At 42.3% G+C, this 18,666-nt stretch overlaps 1 protein-coding gene across 2 annotated transcripts in view; it reads left to right on the top strand.

Moving 5' to 3' along the window:
* The window catches only part of CCDC150 (coiled-coil domain containing 150), a 343,163-nt gene that overhangs the window by 23,116 nt on the left and 301,381 nt on the right, over window positions 1-18,666 (top strand). For both annotated transcript variants that reach the window (XM_085635385.1, XM_085635384.1), the window contains exons 4-5: window positions 492-670; window positions 16,025-16,093. In XM_085635385.1, coding sequence (XP_085491511.1) covers window positions 492-670; window positions 16,025-16,093 — 248 coding nt within the window. The remainder of the gene's footprint in view (window positions 1-491; window positions 671-16,024; window positions 16,094-18,666) is intronic.

The following is an 18,666-nucleotide window of genomic DNA, read 5'->3' as shown; positions in this document are numbered from 1 at the left end:
AAGGCCACCATGCCTTCTGCAAACCTTTGGTGTTGACGCTGGTATTTGTACTGATTGCCAGGTTTTGGTGCACCCATTTACCTAATGATCGTATTTGTACCATGTGTTTACTGACTGCCAAAGCTGGTGATAACCTCCCATTCCTTGGCTGACTCTCAATGTTGGAGCTCTGCATCCCTCTTGTTGGTGGTGTTCTTCCAACTACTATCTGTGTTGTTGCAAATCAACACCCTGCCCATCACCATTGGAATTGCCTAATTTTGCCATTAGTTTTGGGTTATGTATAACACTACTATTGACAAGCATGGTACGACTGGCTATTGTTTTTGTGTGCCCTCTGTGTGAATGGTGTGCCGGGTAACTGACTTCATCACTGTGTATAGCAATCCAACCATTTATGTAATCTTTTGTTTAGGAATAAAGGATTGTGGGATCGTTTTTAATGTATCGCATATAGTGGATATCCGCTGCATGCAATAATCTTGTCTCAGACCAGTTGCAGGCGCAGCTGGCTGCTATGCAGGAAGAGCACACCCGGGAGATGAAAGCGGCACAGATGGAAGTGATGCGTCTTCGTCAGAAGCTGTGTGAAGAGTGTGAGGAGAAGGCAATGGTGCAGGATGAAAATGAAAGACTAAGCGAAGCCCTGGAAATTGCAAGTGCAACAAAAGTAAGTAGAAAGCACATGAAAACTGAAGTTCTTATTTGTCAAACCTCTCCGCCTACCTCTTTTTGATCACTAGCTCTACTTTTGTCCAGCTTTTTCAGAGCTTCTTCCTAATTCAAGCTTTGAATAGTCAACTTCTGCCTTCACGCCAGAAACCTTCTTTGTTGCGACTCCTTTAGCTGTTTCTTATATCCACATGGCTCAAGGTACCCAACCTCTAATGTGACATCTGAAACTTTTTAGAGGGAACATGCCATGAGTCTAGGCTGTTCCCCAGTGTGAGGCTTGGCATTCCAACTGTGGCAACTGTTTCTCAAGTCCACAGAGTTGATCTTCCTAACCCAGAAGATCCTCTCAATTGCAGACTCGAGAAACCCAGATCCTGCATCTTTTCCCCATTCTGGTAGTTCCTCAGGCTTTAAGTATCAAGCTCGATAAACGTTCTCCTTCAGTCACTATGGTCGACTTAATCCACTGTGGTTGTCGATGGTCAGTCTCCAGACATTTTATGCCCACTACAAGCTGTTCTTCCCCCTTAATTCCAGATTTGGTGTTTCCTTGCCTGGCAGCAGTTCTTCTTCAGTCTTTAGACCTAAAGTGTCCCACTCCCACAATGGCCCTGGTTAACCAAAGACCCAATCAGCTTTATTCATGCAGCACACCAATCTATTACTGAACTTGCCAGTATTAGGCAACTGTTCCGCAATGCCCAGAACTGTAGTATCCGACTCCAAGAGCTGTTCCTCGTTCTTCAGTCTCAGTGTGGCAGGGCATAAACTGGCGCAACCTATACACATTTGGTGCCCCATCCTCCAGCACATCATAATGATGTGTTCTCATTCTACTAATATATGGGCCCTTATTATGGCTGTAATAATGAAGGATGGATGGTAGTCTTGAAAACAACGTTGCTGGGTTTAGAACGTAGGATAGAAAAACATGTTTTCACCAATGGCGGATTTGCTTCTAATAATGACACGTACATTTTTTCATTGATTCCTATTGTGATTTGTTTTTTTAATTTAGCCTCTGACTTAGCTGGAGTACATAATATGCATTTGACAATTCAGTAAACATTTTTAAAGTAGATACATATTTACACATTTGAAATCTCTGAATCTTGAGGGATTGGGAATATTTTCTACCACCTGCATAGTAATTTGGGTCTTAGTGACGCAAATACATTTTAATTCTTGACCTGGACATTTCAGGCTAACATATAATGCGTATGCTTGCCTAGTAAGGGGTTCAATGCCTGGGATTATAGATCATAGAGCCTGTCATTATAATCTGCCAGGATAAACTATCTTCTTGCTATCTGGGGTAGTGAGATGTGCAAATAAACAATTGACGCGAGCGATGGGTGTTTTGTCTATTTCCCCAAAGAAAAGAATGAATGAAATCCAATCATGTCTCCCTTGAATAATTTCAGCCAAATTTCGGAATTTGATGCATAATTTGCAAGGTCCTATAATCTGTATGAGCATCATACCGTGTTCACACTTGAAAGAGAAGCTCGTCTTTGCTGTGGATCCTGGATCATCAGAAGTAAGAAATGCTTCATGCACAAAATGGACCAGTGGTCTGATTTTAAAGATGGCAGTTATGGAGGATCTGCTAACATACTGCATATTCTGCACCGTCGTCTCCAGTCATTGAACCACCATTTTTGGAAGAGTGTTGATGATGAATAAACTGCCAAGTTTAGTTCAAGGCTCTGTTAATGATCAAGCGTCCGCCATTCGTAAACAAGTCAATGGAAAAGTAACCTTTTCCCAGTTTCTTTCTCTCCTAAATATAGTGGTGATTCCTCACCGTGGCAAATGTTTCATTTTTATGAAAGATTCCACTCTGAAGGACTTCCAAAGAAAGGGTGACAGACATTCACGAAAAGGAAATCACACTTGAAGGACACATTTAGTTTGTCCATGTTGGTGGTAGAAACTCCACCTTTCAAAATCATTTCGGCTAGAAGATCCGACTCCCAAAGTCACTCCTCTGAAGAAGGAGGCAGCCATTTTAAGGGTGTCCTGCGCCACTATGACCGAGAAAAGTAAAATGCAAATACATTTCCCCTGCAGGGTTGGAGGTGGATTGTAAAACTAATTTTATTCTTCCCTTTTTATGTCTTAAGAACTGGGAACCTAATGTCCACAGATATTTCACTGGCACCCAGCCTAATTTCCTTCCAAGAAGCCCCTTAACTGTTTTTTAGGTCTCGCCTGACCCAGCGCATGCGCTGGTCTGGCGAGACTTATTGAGAGGGCTCCAAAAAGTGCTACCAGGCCAGCCTAGAGCTACAGTGCATGTGCGCGGGCGCGCGCGCCGCGCTTGCTTTCACTTTCGCGGCCGAATGGCCGCTTTGATCGCGATCGTGATCACGTTCGCGGCCGCTTGTTTTTATTATTATTTGATGAGAGTGAAATGTAAAGAAACCCCACTTACTATCTTAACTTAATTTCTCTTCAACAATACAAACAGTGGCGGTGGTAGACTACTTCAATACAGAAGATAAACCAATTTAAACTGTGATATTTTACATTTTCCCAGAGAGATTAATGAACACCAATCCACATTGTTTGTTCCTAGCTGCAAGAAATAAGTGTATTTTGTTAACAGAATACTGTTTGTTTACCCATCAGGCATGTTGGCACCTCATGATTTCAGCCTCCAGTCCACAATAAACTAAACTTACTTACTAGATGTCTGAGGATTTACCCTCCTCCCTTGTTGACAAACACCTCTGGCAGCAGGGTTTAGTTGCTAAAGACGGTTTTGAGCTTCTCTATAAATAAATATTTTGCAAGGACGCACACGTGTGCTCATTCTTAAAGGAGGCCACATTGCCCTCCTAAAAACATGATTTTCTTAGCATTAACTCTAGTTTCATAGTCAGAAACTGTAATGATGAAGACAATTGCTGAACTAGTCGTAATGATTTTAATGGAGTTTGCAACGCTGCTGCTTCCCACATCAAACTCCTCCTAACCGTCATGCTACTACCCCAGGACGTAGAATTAGAAAGCCATTAGAAGTGTCTTAAAGAACAAAACAGCACTCACAGAGAACAGGGACTGAGAAACTATGTATTTAAATATCATTTCCTTAACATCTTTATCTGCAACTGACACAGAATGGCAACCTTTTGCTTTTCAATTGCCTACTTCTAGGACGGTCTCATATCTTACATTGTTGCTTAGACCCGTGACGTGCCAGGCATGAAACCCACTCTGGTGCAAGTGGCATTAGGGACGAGCACCACACCTGTTTTTTACCTGAATATAACCAGTTAGTAGGTACTAGAAACTACCAATAGGAAGCGTTTTTTGCACCCAATTTGTTCACGATATTATCCCATGCACAATGTTTTGCATGGGCAGTTGCCATCATTTTGCAATTTGATGGTAGCTGCCTGTTGAAAAACTGGGGCAAGTACAATTTGTGCTCAGTTCGTAATGAAAGCATGTGCGAAAAGGGATGCAAATATTGTTTGCACCTATTTTAACAGTTAATAACTAACCAAGATAACCAATGTAGTATCCCATGACAACTTTCTTCTAGCTCGTACCACCATGCCAAAGCAGACTGGTCAGTGACAGAGGGCCATCCAAGCAGTGCAGAACACGAAACAAGACAAACTTCCTTCTCACCAGTCATGAGATGAAAGTACTTAAACACCAAAAACCGAGGACAGGAATTTGGAACTTACCATAATCATAAAAGTAACATAAATAGACATTCATTCAAAACAAACCACCAAAGTGGTCAATTCTGTTATCGAGTGCAGGATGGAGGCTGGTGGAACATCACCCCAACGTACACCTTCTAGAACATTTCCCTAAGCAAACTTCTAAGGCAATTGTCAACAGGAGCCAATGTTTCCCATCCCATCTCTTGTCCAATGATATGCTCTAAGGGTTATGGAAGTACGGAGGAATTGTAATTCTTCTAACATCTTATTAGGTAGTACACTCCAGTAGAACTCTGACTTTTTAACATGGAGGAGGACAAAGACATGTTTTCACATCTTACCAAATTCCCTAAGTGCACTCTTGGTGCACTGCACAAACCTTGCAGCCCAAACTAAACTAGAGCTAGGAAGCTAAAAAAACATGTCTAGGATTGTAAGGGCATGTCGGTGTCAAAAGGTGGCGGTATTGCCAGTTTATGAAATTTGGTGAGTGTATACAGGCTTCCAATCAATGGTTATTTCATCCCTATAATCCAGATTGTTGTTTGCTCATTGGCCGTACATCTTGGCAGTTACTGCCTTTGCAATAATATATATACCACTTGCTGCATCTGTTCTTGGTGTACATAGACCTGTTGTCTTTCTTGTTTTACGTGTTCGTTTGCCACATCCCTCTATTGTAAAGATATTTTCACTTTTGCTGACAAAAACACTAGACCTCTTGTTTTGCCTCAACACGGACAAATTAGCTGTTATATTATGCAGATTTGTAGAGCGCACTATCAGAGTGTTTACTGACGCTGATCAGGTGTGAGTGTAGACACACCTAGGGCTAGTAGGACTACTGGAAAAGCAAGGTCTTCAGAATTCAAGAAGTGAGGAAAAGGCTCTTCTGTGTAGCATCAGGTTGCTCCACGCTTTAGGAGCTCATCCATTAAAGAAGGGTGTATCTTGGGGGAAGGGGCTTGGGACTTCACACTCTTGGAAATAAATATCTTATTGGTTTGAAATAAGCATTACTGTGTTTCCTTAAGGTGAGCAGCACTCGAGACACACAGGACCATGTTCCCCTCAACCCTAGAAATGTTCCTTCAGTCCAATACCTCTTCTCTCTCTCACAAACACATGACAGGCGAATACAAAGGATTCCGATTAACACTCTGTGAGACCAGATGATAACAGAAGAAGCACTGATGCAAATAAACCTCTCCCACTGAAAACTGAGCTCTCGTATTTTCTAAACGGGCATAAGAATTTTTCACTTTCTTTATTTTGATGGGAAACATGATTTGTCAAAGACGCACATGTAATTGTGTAATTCCCACTCAACATAAACAATCTTGATTGTTTTCCACCACCCCACAATATATACAGTGCTCCGTTGCTCCCTAGGTAGGGTCCCGCTATATAAATACCAGATACATCCATCCATTTATAGATTATCAAATTATCTATTGTGGTGTGGAACTCAGGGAAACAACTCGATGGTTCCTCGTGCAGTGGTTTTTCCATTTCTTGGGAGAAGAAGAAAGTTGTGGAACATGACAAAAGCACAGAGTCTCTCTTTGCATGTATTTGGTAGGTATTTGCAGCAATTCAAGGTTGAGGTGACACAACTGCTTATGTACAAATGTTCACTGTAAAGTATTGAGCTGGGACATGGATATGGGTACACATTATATGAAGTACCTTTTATAAAATATCTTGCAGTCTCACTCACAAATTAAAAAAAGTAACAGTGTTAATGCTCCTGAGTGGCAAGTCCCTGTTTGTGAGCCCTTCACCTGCACACTGTACTAACAGCACCAGCCCTGTCTATCCCCACTTGCAATTCCTCCCTTACTTCTCTGCTGCTTTATAGATAAAGAATGTCCTGCTCCTGAGTGGCAAGAAGGCAGTAAGCATCACTAGCCTTTGATAAAGGGAAGTCTGTGTGTACACACGTACACACACGCGTACACACACACACACGTACACACACACACACGTGTACACCCCCCCCTCTCCCCAATCAGGCTGACATTTGGGCATATCACCACATCCCCCCAGGCTCTCTCTTTGGGAATTGGAATATAACCTACAGGTTAAACAGTTCTGTAGAATATTTTCAAATCCTCTATTAATTAATTGATAGCTTTTCTCAAGCTCATTTTGAGGCCTCTATGATTAGACAGATTTGAAGAGCTATAAGAATGTAGCTTACTTCTGAGAATATTGTGTTTAGACTCACTGGCACCCCAACACTTACAATACTCTTTACCCACACTCAATACATCCTACACCCTCGCAACATTACTCCTCTTTTACCAACGTGAGGCCTCCTACACTTGCTCACCATGCCAAATTTTTAGTTCTGGCATTAACCAAGGCTTTTTGATTGAATACTAGTTTATCTGTTTTTGTTTAATTCATATTCTTCTTCCATCCACTAAAAATAAAACATGGGGCAGATGGTCGCCCTACTTCATGAAATGGGCTAAGTTCACTGTGAGTGATGGCATTTTGTTCTTTCACAAGGAGCACATCCACACGTAAGGTAGTTTGCTTCATTGGAAGACACTACTATGGCAAAACAAAACAAGTATTAACAAATTCAAAAGGATGGCAGCCAACACCAGACTATATTGGCTCTGCCAATGATTGTTTAGTTTGCAAACTCTGGCGATGTCAGGAAGTCTCAGATTCATGCTCCCAATCTATGGACTAAGGTAGGTCCCTGGCATAAGCAAGAAGCAGTCATAGTGAACAGATTCAAACCAGCATAAACAGCCAAAAGTGATATCAATGTCAAAGTCACATTAATCTTAGTGAGACATACAAGGTATGTGGCATTAGCTGGTAAAATATATCGATATTAGAATAACATGGCAGTTCTTATCTTAAGTAAAGAGAGGTTCTGGATAAACCAAAACCTGCGTGAATCACAGCTGGGACACGGAGGTCTCAATGTATATAGACAAAAGTATAAAATGTTTTGAACTTAAATTGAAAGAGAGAATTACACAGTGTAGTTCTTAATCAAAATGAAAAAAGAGTTCAAAAGGTTAATTGCTGTTCACTTTGTATTTAAAGCCATTCAGTATAGATGTACTGTTAACATCACTAGTCATCTAATACATTTATATAAATTTCAAAACTCTGAAAACAATTAAACATCCAATGTTACATAAAAAGTCCCAATGCATTTCGGGTTAATGCCTAACCCTTCGTCAGGGGATAAATGAAATCACAATAGACAGTGAACAATAGTCAAAGATTCTTGCGGTCCAGTCTTTTCAACCTCCAACCGGAGCTACAACAGAAGTCACATGTATGCTGTTAGCAATGAGAGAATACATATAAAGATTATAGAATTTGCACTCGAGAAAGAAAATGGGAAGAAAAAGACCCTTGAAAGGATTCCTCGTCTGATAGTGAGTGTAAGGGCAGAATGAGTATCACCAAAGGGTGTGTAAGTCAGATGCTTAAAATGTAGTACGCTTACCACAGTAGCGACGGAACTTGTGTTTACAAAAAGGCTCCCTGGCCGATCAATGGAAAACGTCTGAAAAAGACATTACCAGTGAGCTGCTAGTTTCGCTAAAGTCATGCGTTAAGCTCAAGTGAACTCGATACATTATTATGCCGTGTTAACTCACCCTCCTCTACTGAATGGTGTCGGGAGTGGTTACGCGACTTCTCAGATAGGAGAAAAGGCCGTGCCTGTAACAAAAGCACCCAAAATAACTACTCGCATATACGCTACGTTGGTGGATGTTTAAAAAAAGAGTACCGTGAGTTCTACAACGCGAAATGTTATCGCGTCTCACCTTGTACGAGAATCCGTATGTCACCAAAGTGCTTCCGACGTAGCCTAGCTCAAATTAGCGCATGCGTAGGAGACGAAAATGTGAAAGCTTTTAAACCGAAAAAGTGGTTCTCTAATAGTAAAGATAGAAAAGGGACTGTCGTGATTAGTATGTGAAACGATCGCGTAGAAATGGAACTAAGTGTCAGGTGAGCCTTAGTAAGAGACTGCGATGCTGGGTGATCCTGAAGTTTAAAGTGTAAAAGTTAAAGGCAGATAGGCGAAAGAATACGAGAAACAAAATAAGGTAAGTGTATATAAATGCATAAACTGATGTGTAAATGTTTTGGCCTCCTGAATTCGCGAGAAGTAAAGCTAAAATCTGTGATGAAATGTGATATAAAAAGAGATTAGTGGGGAAAACGGATCAAAAGCATCTGTACGATTGGCATCCTGGATACAGATTTCTATACACAAAATGTCAATAAACATGTGAATGATGTACATACGTACATCCCCATGGACCAAGATCCAACCAAAGAATTCTTAAAAATACTCAACTGTATTTTACAGAAAGGCCTAGATGATGGCAATATTGATGCCAACACCAAGAAATTCCTATTTCAACCCACACCCAAGGTTCCGCATATTTATATGCTTCCTAAAATACATAAAAACAGACAGAATCCACCTTTTAGACCCATAGTAGCAGGCTGTGGATCCATGCATGAGGCAATAGGACGATATTTGGATCACCATTTGCAACCGTTGGTTCAATCCTGGCAAACATACATTAGGGACACCACCGATTGCCTCTTGAAATTGGAAGCAATTACACCCCATCTTAACGATGATTACCTCCTTTGTACCATTGACGTAGTGGCGCTTTATACTTCTATTGCCCACAATGAAGGACTCGAAGCAGTAGAATGGAGACTTCTTCACTCAACACTGACTAAAGATAAAAGTATTTTTCTGTTGGAACTTTTACACTTTTCACTCTACCACAGCTACTTCTCATGGACAGACAGATACTATCTACAGATCACCGGAACATCCATGGGCTTCCGGGAGCTCCAGCCTATGCCAACACTTTCATGGCTTACTTTGAGCACCAACACATTTTACAAAATCCAGTGTGGAAATCCAACTTGATTCTCTTCCTGCGATACATTGATGACATCCTAATTATATGGAAAGGATCTAGAACCCTTTTGGAACATAGCATAGCGGAATTGAATCAGTGTAATCCAAGAATCCAGTTCACCTATGACATTCAATTGGAAAAAATCCATTTTCTGGACATAGAGATCCACAAATCCACTCATGGTTTAACTACCATGATGTACAGAAAACCTACAGACGTCAACAATGCATTGCACTATTCGAGTGCCCACCCGTACTCTCTCAAGAAACATTTACCCGTGTCTCAGCTCACCAGAATCAAAAGAATCACCTCAGATCATCACCAGTGTGAGATAGACATCAAACAACAACTAGAGAGATACAAGTTGAGAGGTTATCCCGAAGACATCCTCATGGAGGCAGAAAAACAGGTGGCACGAAAGAGACGAGAAGATTTACTTCTCACCACCCCCAAGACCTCCTCTAAACAGGAAGTTTTTGTATTAAAACATTCAGCTCAATCCACACAGATCAAATCTATCATCCGTAAACGTTGGGACCTAATTGATCAGGAGCCTGATTTTCATGATCTGTTCATGGATCCCCCACTCTTCGCACACACCAGACCAAAGAACCTGAGGGATCTCCTCAAAAATCGCACTCGCCCTATAACATTGAAAAATTCAGGCATGAGAAAATGTCACAACTGTGGGCAATGCAGCAATGTAATTCCAGGGAATGTGTTCACACACCCTCACACAGGCAAAAAAATAAAACTGCAACATACCTCAGACTGCAACACAGAGTGGGTAATTTATGCCATCAAGTGCCCATGTGGCCTTGTATATGTAGGGAAGACAAGTCGCAAGATCAAAACCAGGATTATTGAACACAAGAGCAGAATCCGGAATAGTAACATGAATTCTTCCCTAGCCACACATTGGATAAACACATTCCACACCATTCCCCAATTACGTTTCACAATTTTAGAACGCCTTTACATGAAGGCAGACACTGACATGAACAATGTCCTTTCATGTAGAGAGACACATTGGATTAAATTCCTAGGAACGGTCTCTCCGGGTGGTCTAAATGACCATTATGAACTGTTATGCTTCATTTGAGAATTTTCAGTGTTTTGTTATAACGTTTCTCTGTAAAGGATTTGCACTCGTATTTAATTTCACCTGTGACATGCCAATCGTACGGATGCTTTTGATCCGTTTTCCCCACTAATCTCTTTTTATATCACATTTCATCACAGATTTTAGCTTTACCCCTTGCGAATTCAGGAGGCCAAATCATTTACACATCAGTTTATGCATTTATATACACTTCCCTTTTTTTGTTTCTCGTATTCTTTCGCCTATCTGCCTTTAACTTTTACACTTTAAACTTCAGGATCACCCAGCATCGCAGTCTCTTACTAAGGCTCACCTGACACTTAGTCCCATTTCTACACGATCGTTTCACATACTAATCACGACAGTCCCTTTTCTATCTTTACTATTAGAGAACCACTTTTTCGTCTCCTACGCATGCGCTAATTTGAGCTAGGCTACGTCGGAAGCACTTTGGTGACATACGGATTCTCGTACAAGGTGAGACGCGATAACATTTCGCGTTGTAGAACTCACAGTACTCTTTTTTTTTAAACATCCACCAACGTAGCGTATATGCGAGTAGTTATTTTGGGTGCTTTTGTTACAGGCACAGCATTTTCTCCTATCTGAGAAGTCGCGTAACCACTCCCGACACCATTCAGTAGAGGAGGGTGAGTTAACACGGCATAATAATGTATCGAGTTCACTTGAGCTTAACGCATGACTTTAGCGAAACTAGCAGCTCACTGGTAATGTCTTTTTCAGACGTTTTTCCATTGATCGGCCAGGGAGCCTTTTTGTAAACACAAGTTCCGTCGCTACTGTGGTAAGCGTACTAAATTTTCGGGCACCTTTTTCCCTTAAGCATCTGACTTACACACCCTTTGGTGACACTCATTCTGCCCTTACACTCACTATCAGACGAGGAATCCTTTCAAGGGACTTTTTCTTCCCATTTTCTTTCTCGAGTGCAAATTCTATAATCTTTATATGTATTCTCTCATTGCTAACAGCATACATGTGACTTCTGTTGTAGCTCCGGTTGGAGGTTGAAAAGACTGGACCGCAAGAATCTTTGACTATTGTTCACTGTCTTTTGTGATTTCATTTATCCCCTGACGAAGGGTTAGGCATTAACCCGAAATGCATTGGGACTTTTTATGTAACATTGGATGTTTAATTGTTTTCAGAGTTTTGAAATTTATATAATGTATTAGATGACTAGTGATGTTAACAGTACATCTATACTGAATGGCTTTAAATACAAAGTGAACAGCAATTAACCTTTTGAACTCTTTTTTCATTTTGATTAAGAACTACACTGTGTAATTCTCTCTTTCAATTTAAGTTCAAAACATTTTATACTTTTGTCTATATACATTGAGACCTCCGGGTCCCAGCTGTGAGTCACGCAGGTTTTGGTTTATCCAGAACCTCTCTTTACTTATGTTATACCCAGGGATGTAGACTCGCATCCCTTAACGTGAAAGCACGCTCAAAACAGAACAAGATTTAAGTGAACTTCACAATTTTTACATTTCGACATATGATAGGTGTGCAGGCCCATTCAACCACTGTATAGTTCTTATCTTAAGTCATATGTGGTGTTTCTAAGAATGTTACTCTGAAGGTAACCTAGTAAAATAAAAATACTGTGTTAATTTGCATGAGATGGATCTCTGTTTAGAGCGACACAGTGGGGGGAAATGATGGGTTGGAATGCTATGCAGAACGACTGCCAGTGGTATAGATTGTTTGCAAGCATTCCACCCATCACCTTTTAGTGTTTGAGATACACATACACTCACCAAGGAGTGAATAGGAGGAAGTTAAACACATAGTGAAATTCCATGCCAGGAATCAATTGGAATGCAACATTCTCCTTAAGTATGCTGTGACAGAGAATAATCTCCAATGTAACTTTTAAAAAGCACACCATGATCATGTGCATATGTTAAACAGATTCAGCAATAGCAGTTACCACAAACACACAACCACACACACAACACCACACCCACACAACCACACACACACAACCACACACCCACACACACAACCACACACAACCACATACACACACACACACACACAAAACCACACACACACACAACCACACCAAGCATTGGCATAGCCAATAGGTCTTCCCTTTGGGACCTTATAAGTGTTTAGCCACGCAACAGTTGATGTGGTTGCACCAAGGATATTGTGCTGCATAACTAAATACTTAGAAGGTCCCAAAAGCGAGACCTATTGGCTATGCCAATGCTTGTTTCTTCTTCTCAGACCATCTCCTGATGTTTTAACTCCTCTACCGTCTATGTCTGCAGAAGACCGACTGATCCCTGTCGTTTAATCCTACTGTTAGTTGCCATTTAGTTTGATGTAAAGTGCTCTGGTGAGGTTTGTGCATTGTACATATGATTACTAAATAGCTGAAAATACTGGTGAAATTGACCTCCTTTATCTGAAGGTGGAACACTCAGGTTACAAAGGCTTATGTTGGTTTTATGATAAGGGGTGACACTGCAAATAAATATCTTTATGTGTAGAGCTGCAGAGTTTTCTATGTAGTGCCATCACTGTACTGTGTTTGCATGTCTGTGAAACACACGTTGAGGTATGTCTCCCCATTTTTAGGTCTCGCCTGACCCAGCGCATGCGCTGGTCTGGCGAGACTTTTTGAGAGGGCTCCAAAAAGTGCTACCAGGCCAGCCTAGAGCTACAGTGCATGTGCGCGGGCGCGCGCGCCGCTCTTTACCGCGATTACTTTCACTTTCGCGGGCGCACGGGCCGCTTTGATGTTTGATCGCGATCACTTTCACTTTTGCGGCCGCTTGTTTACTGAATGTACTTATGCGCACTATGAGCTCTTAGGGCTATTTCTCTGTAAAAGCTTACCTGTACATTATAACAACCGAGCGACAGCCATGTGAGAACCTGCACAAGGACAATACCAACAGTCATAGCAGCCCCAAAGAATACTTTACTTGCTCTCAGAAACAATTGCCTAAACTTTGTGCAAATAAGTCAAATAAATTGAGGTCTAGATGTGTTGTGCATAACTGAGAGGCTCTTAATGGCAGCCGTAAAGAACCGAGAGGAGACTTCCCAGGGTAGTGCTCTTTTATGCAAACCTCGTCTTGAAATATTACTTTCATCATCAGCTCTCAGAGAAACCTCCACATGTCAACTGCTCTCTCTCCCCTTCTGACTGGAGTTCAACGTTCCACATTGGCTCCTTTGTCATCTCAACACAAGTACACCAGCCAATCAGAGCTCACCCTCTTCAGACAAAACCCATTTCCACACCACCGACGTACTTATCATAGAGAACTACTAGGTAAGCATGTTGAATCATACGTTTACGCCTGACATGGATGAAATATGTAGACAGTATCTTCCTCTTGGTAATCGACTGGAAACTGGGTACCGCATGCAGAATTTGACACAGTAACTACAGGTTCTGCATGATTTCCCTGATTCCGTTTCCAGGCTAATGTTTGGAAACACATTTGCTTTTGCCAAGCGCATTCCTGCACCCATTAAAAGCTGTAATCGGGCGGGGCAGTAACTTTCGTCTGTCAGACTTGTAAGGGACTGCTAACAGGATGGACTTCCACACACGCACTCCCCAAAGTAACTTTTTTATTTTAAAAACATTTCCCCATCTATGCACACAATAAGTTGAGAACCAAACAGGACATCGTTCCTGACAACAATCAGTAGAGCTTATTGAACAATATGGCCTCTCTTCTGTCTTCTCATTATAACACCAACCATTAAGTATGATTGTAAGGTAATTGAACTGTTTAAGAAATAATTGTTTCAATCACAATTTTTCCTTTCAGGTCGCAGGCTATTGGAATTAGTCACATACGCACAGAGTCATCCCCATTTTTAGTGGTAAATCCTTCATGGTAGCATCAGGTAGGGTGGGTATCACACTAATACTTCCTATAAGCACCGTCTGAATCTATAATACTTAAGAAGGAATGGGGAGTTTTTAAATTACCTGCTACATATGGGTGGCAACACTTTGTCAGGATCCAACTGGTCAGACCGGCCGAGAACCCGTATTATCCCTAAATCCCTGAAGTTAGCTGATACACCTGTCGCAGGAAATAGGGGAAAATGAAACCAGCATTGGCATAGCCAATAGGTCTCGCCTTTGGGGCCTTATAAGTGTTTAACCATGCAACAGATAATGTTGTTGCACCAAGGATTTTGTGCTTCATAACTAAATACTTATAAGGTCCCAAAAGCGAGACCTATTGGCTATGCCAATGCTTGTTAGAATTCATGTCAATTTCCTTCCCATACATTTCTTCCCTAAGGATGTACTGCTCCCGCGATCTGAAAAGAATTTGCGACAGGGTGAAATTTACATTTATGAGAGGTCTAGTGATGCTAGGAGTTTGATAAACTGGTTGGTCTCCAGCTCCATGGTAGTTTGGGACATGGGGATGTTGGCAGGGATTGTGCATTCCCCACATTCCTGGAGCTTTTCTGGGTATTCTTTCAGATGGAAGGTGTTGGCTGTATCCTCCTTAAACCAAGCTTATTGCTGTGATCTAATGGAAGAATGTCACCAGTGTGGTATTACAGAATGTGGAAAGTATTATTTCTCCAGCATTAATATGTATATTGTTTTACCCAGAATGGAGAAAGCATGATATAACATTTCTTTTTTGGGGCCATTTAGTGACCGGGTGATAAGGTTCCTTTTGGTCTAGTGCCTCCTGTTCCCATCCAGGGACCCTGCCAGCTAACTCTGGCCTTTCTTCTGCCTTCAGCAGGATTTCACAATTTAAGGATATTTGAAAGGTGGGGCTTTTGTGACCTAATTGCTGAGCGGGGGCTCTGAGCATGGTTGACCATACTGCGCCTAAAAGGCCAGGGAAAAGAGCGGCACAGAAAGCTTGCTCTGCGTTCTGGTTCAGCTTGTATGCTCTCTTCTTCTTCAAGACTGTATTGGCAATCTTTCCCTTCGTTTCTCCACTCTTCTTGCACCCTATTTCCTGGATAGGTGTTAGTGGAAGTAGAGGGCAATTCTTACTTTGGGGTATATGTGTTTTAGGGGCAACATATGTTAAAATCCCTTCATGTCATCTTCCCTGCAACCAGGGCTCTTCTGTTATCTTATATGGACGCCATTTTGCTAGTATTTTTCTAGACACAAACTGCCAAATTCTGATAAAATCAGTTGTTCATGAACCAGAATCTTTCTACTCGCAGTGACTGCTTTCCTGCTTGTCCCATGGTCTTTTTAAGAGCAAGTTGACTGCTTAACTCGTTACTTTGTTGCCCAGTCCAAACTAACCTTTATTGATCGATCCAATTCCTCTGGGTTTCCATTGAGACTACATTTTTTGAGGGGGATCCCTGGCTGTCCAGAGCCATCCTTTTACAGCCCCTCATTTGGGGTACAACATCTATTTGCCATCTCAGCCATTGATTACCACCACATTTCCATCCATGTAGCAGGAAATGCTACCCTTTCTCTTCCTGGACAACTCTGACAACAGAACAAGGATTCATTACTTGTACAATAAGAAGTTTATTTGAATCTCTGCAATGCAAACTCTGGAAGTTGCTTTACTTTTCTGATGGTCCAAAGTAATTCTTGCCTGTTTAATGTCTCCTCACTTTAGTTGGACGCAGCAGTTACAGCTGAGGAACTGAGAGCTACAAAGAGCCGTATGGGCCGCAGAATCCACGAGGTAAGCAGAGTCCACAATGGAACCATATTACTTTTAAAAAATATTGTACAAAGTGAGAATAGGAACAGCTTGTACTAGGGTAATGCTAAAATTGGCGGCAGAATTTAATTTTCTTTGATATGCAGGAAATTGTATCATGACCGGTTTACAGAGTGTTTCTTTAATGAGCTGTTTATAAGGAAGTGTTTTATTTAGAGCAAAAAGTGGAACATTTGAGACTTCTGTCAGACAGATAGACATGTTGTCAGCAGGAGGTGATGTTGGTGCCCTTGAGGGTGGCGCATGATGTAACACAGTTGCATTGTTAAAGTCTTTTGCATAGTGGTGTTTATGTTTGTGTATTGTCATCAATCAATCACTCAGGATTTGTAAAGTGCAGCTGCACCACCCGTGAGGATCTCGAGGCGCTGGGAGATCATGCTGCCTGTTCTCCTATTGGTTGAACATCCAGGTCTTGAGGTACTTCCTGAGCTGCTGCTGCTGCAGCAATGGTGAGGCTCTAAGGTGGGAGAAGGAGCGGCCTCCATTGTTCGTCCAATGGATGCGTCGGGTGGCTGCTAGGGAGAGGGATTAGGAATAGAGTTTCCTGGTAGGTTAGTGGAAATTAACTTGTTTGTTGTCCTTTGTTGTGTAGTGCTTTGTAAACGTGGGTGAGCAGCTTGAACTAGCATCTCTTCTCAACTGGTAGCCAGTGGAGTTTCCTGAGGTGAAGGGAAATGTGCTTCCATCTGGGGACGTCAAGGATGAGTCTGGCTGCTGAGGTCTGTGTAGTCTGGAGTTTCCTCATGAGTTGGATGGTGATTCCTATGTAGAGGGACTTGCCGCAGTTGTGTCTGCTGGTGATGAGAGCTTGCATGAGTGATTGCCTGGTGATGGGTAGGAGCCATCTGAAGACCTTCCTGAGCATTCAGAGGGTGAGGAAGCAAGCTGAGAAGCCGGCACTGACCTGCTTCTTCATGGATAGCTGGCTGTCGAGGATGATGCTGAGGTTACAGGCATGTTTGGTGTGTTTGGGCTCAGCTCAGGTGGCCAACATTCGTTGCTCTAGAGGGTGTCTTTGTTTTTCCCGAAGACTAGTACTTCTGTCTTGTTGTTGAGTTTGAGGCACTTGTTGTTCATCCAGGTGGCCACCTCTTTTATGCATCTTTAGAACTTGTCCTTAATGGTCGTTGGGTCATTTGTCAGGGAAAGGATGAGTAGGGTGTCCTCAGCGTAGGAGTTGATGTTGAGTCCATGGCTCCTGACGATTTTGGCCAGTGGTGTCATGCATACGTTGAAGAAGGCGGGGCTGAGGGGTGAGCCTTGAGGTACACCGCAGGTGATGTTCTTAGGGACAGAGGTGTACTTAGGGACAGAGGTGTAGGGAGGGAGGATGATTTCTGCGCTCTTCCTGTGAGGTAGGATGCGATCCAGTTGAGGGCTGCTCCTTGGATTCCAATCTGGTGGAGTCTGTTGATCAGTGTGTGGTGAGATACAGTGTCGAAAGCTGCTGATAGATCGAGGAGGATGAGGGCTGCTGTTTCTCCATGGTCTAGCAGCATTCTGATGTCGTCCGTGGCTGCAACTAGAGCTATCTCGGTGCTGTGGTTTGCTCTGAAGTCTGATTGGGAGGGGTCCAGAGGGTTGTGGTTCTCCAGATGACTAGTGAGCTGGATGTTGATGGATTTCTCGATGACCTTGGCTGGCAAAGGGAGAAGAGATATGGGTCGGTAGTTCTTAGGTTCTCCTGGGTCTGCAGTTGGATTGTTCAGCAACGTCTTCACGTCGGCATGTTTCCATCCCTGGGGAAGTGGCCCGTGGTGATTGAGAAGTTCAGGACCTTAGTGAGTTCTTTGTTGATGGGCTGAATGTATGGTGGGGCAGGGGTCTGCTGGGGCTCAGGAGTGAATGGATCTCATGATGGCCGCTGTTTCCTTCTCGGTAAGGGTGTTCCACGAGGTGAGCTGGGTGTGGGTGTACGTCGGTCAGCCTGATGCGGTTGATCCTGTTCTCAGCGGGGGTTGGGGTGCAAAGTATCGATAGATGGTGTTGATTTCGTTATGGAAAAAATCTGTGAGCGTGTCTCAGAGAGCTTGCGAGGGTGTGATGTTTTTTTCGGTTGCTAAGGGGTTGGTAAACTCCTTGACTATGTTGAAAAGTTCCTTGCTGTTGTGGAGCTGTCCTTGATGCAGGGGGCTACAGCAGTCTTCTTGGTGTTCTTCAGGAGATGGTGGTATCGATTGAGAGCGTCTTTCAAGTGTTTTTGGTTCTCGAGGGTCTTCCTGGTGTGCCATCTCTTTTCCTTCTGTCTGCAATCGCATTTCTGGGTTTTCAGTTCTGCCATGAACCAGTGTCATGGTATGTTATATTGTACTCTTATTATCTGTTGTGTTTTTGTATTGCCACTGTGTTGTTTTGGTGGTGTATTTTGTTGTTGTACTGAGATTTTGTTATTCATTTGCATTTATTTGAGTTATATATTTGTGTTATTGTAAAGTGGTATTTGTTGTTCTGTTGTGTGGCGTTCTTGTTGTACCTCACCTGCAGTCTTTCTGCTTAAATATTGTCACATATTACAGTAGTCCAAATCCATA

This window comes from Triturus cristatus, chromosome 11 (assembly GCF_964204655.1).
Source record: "Triturus cristatus chromosome 11, aTriCri1.1, whole genome shotgun sequence".
Classification (NCBI taxonomy): Eukaryota; Metazoa; Chordata; class Amphibia; order Caudata; family Salamandridae; genus Triturus; species Triturus cristatus.
This window is presented reverse-complemented; position numbering and strand designations above follow the sequence as displayed.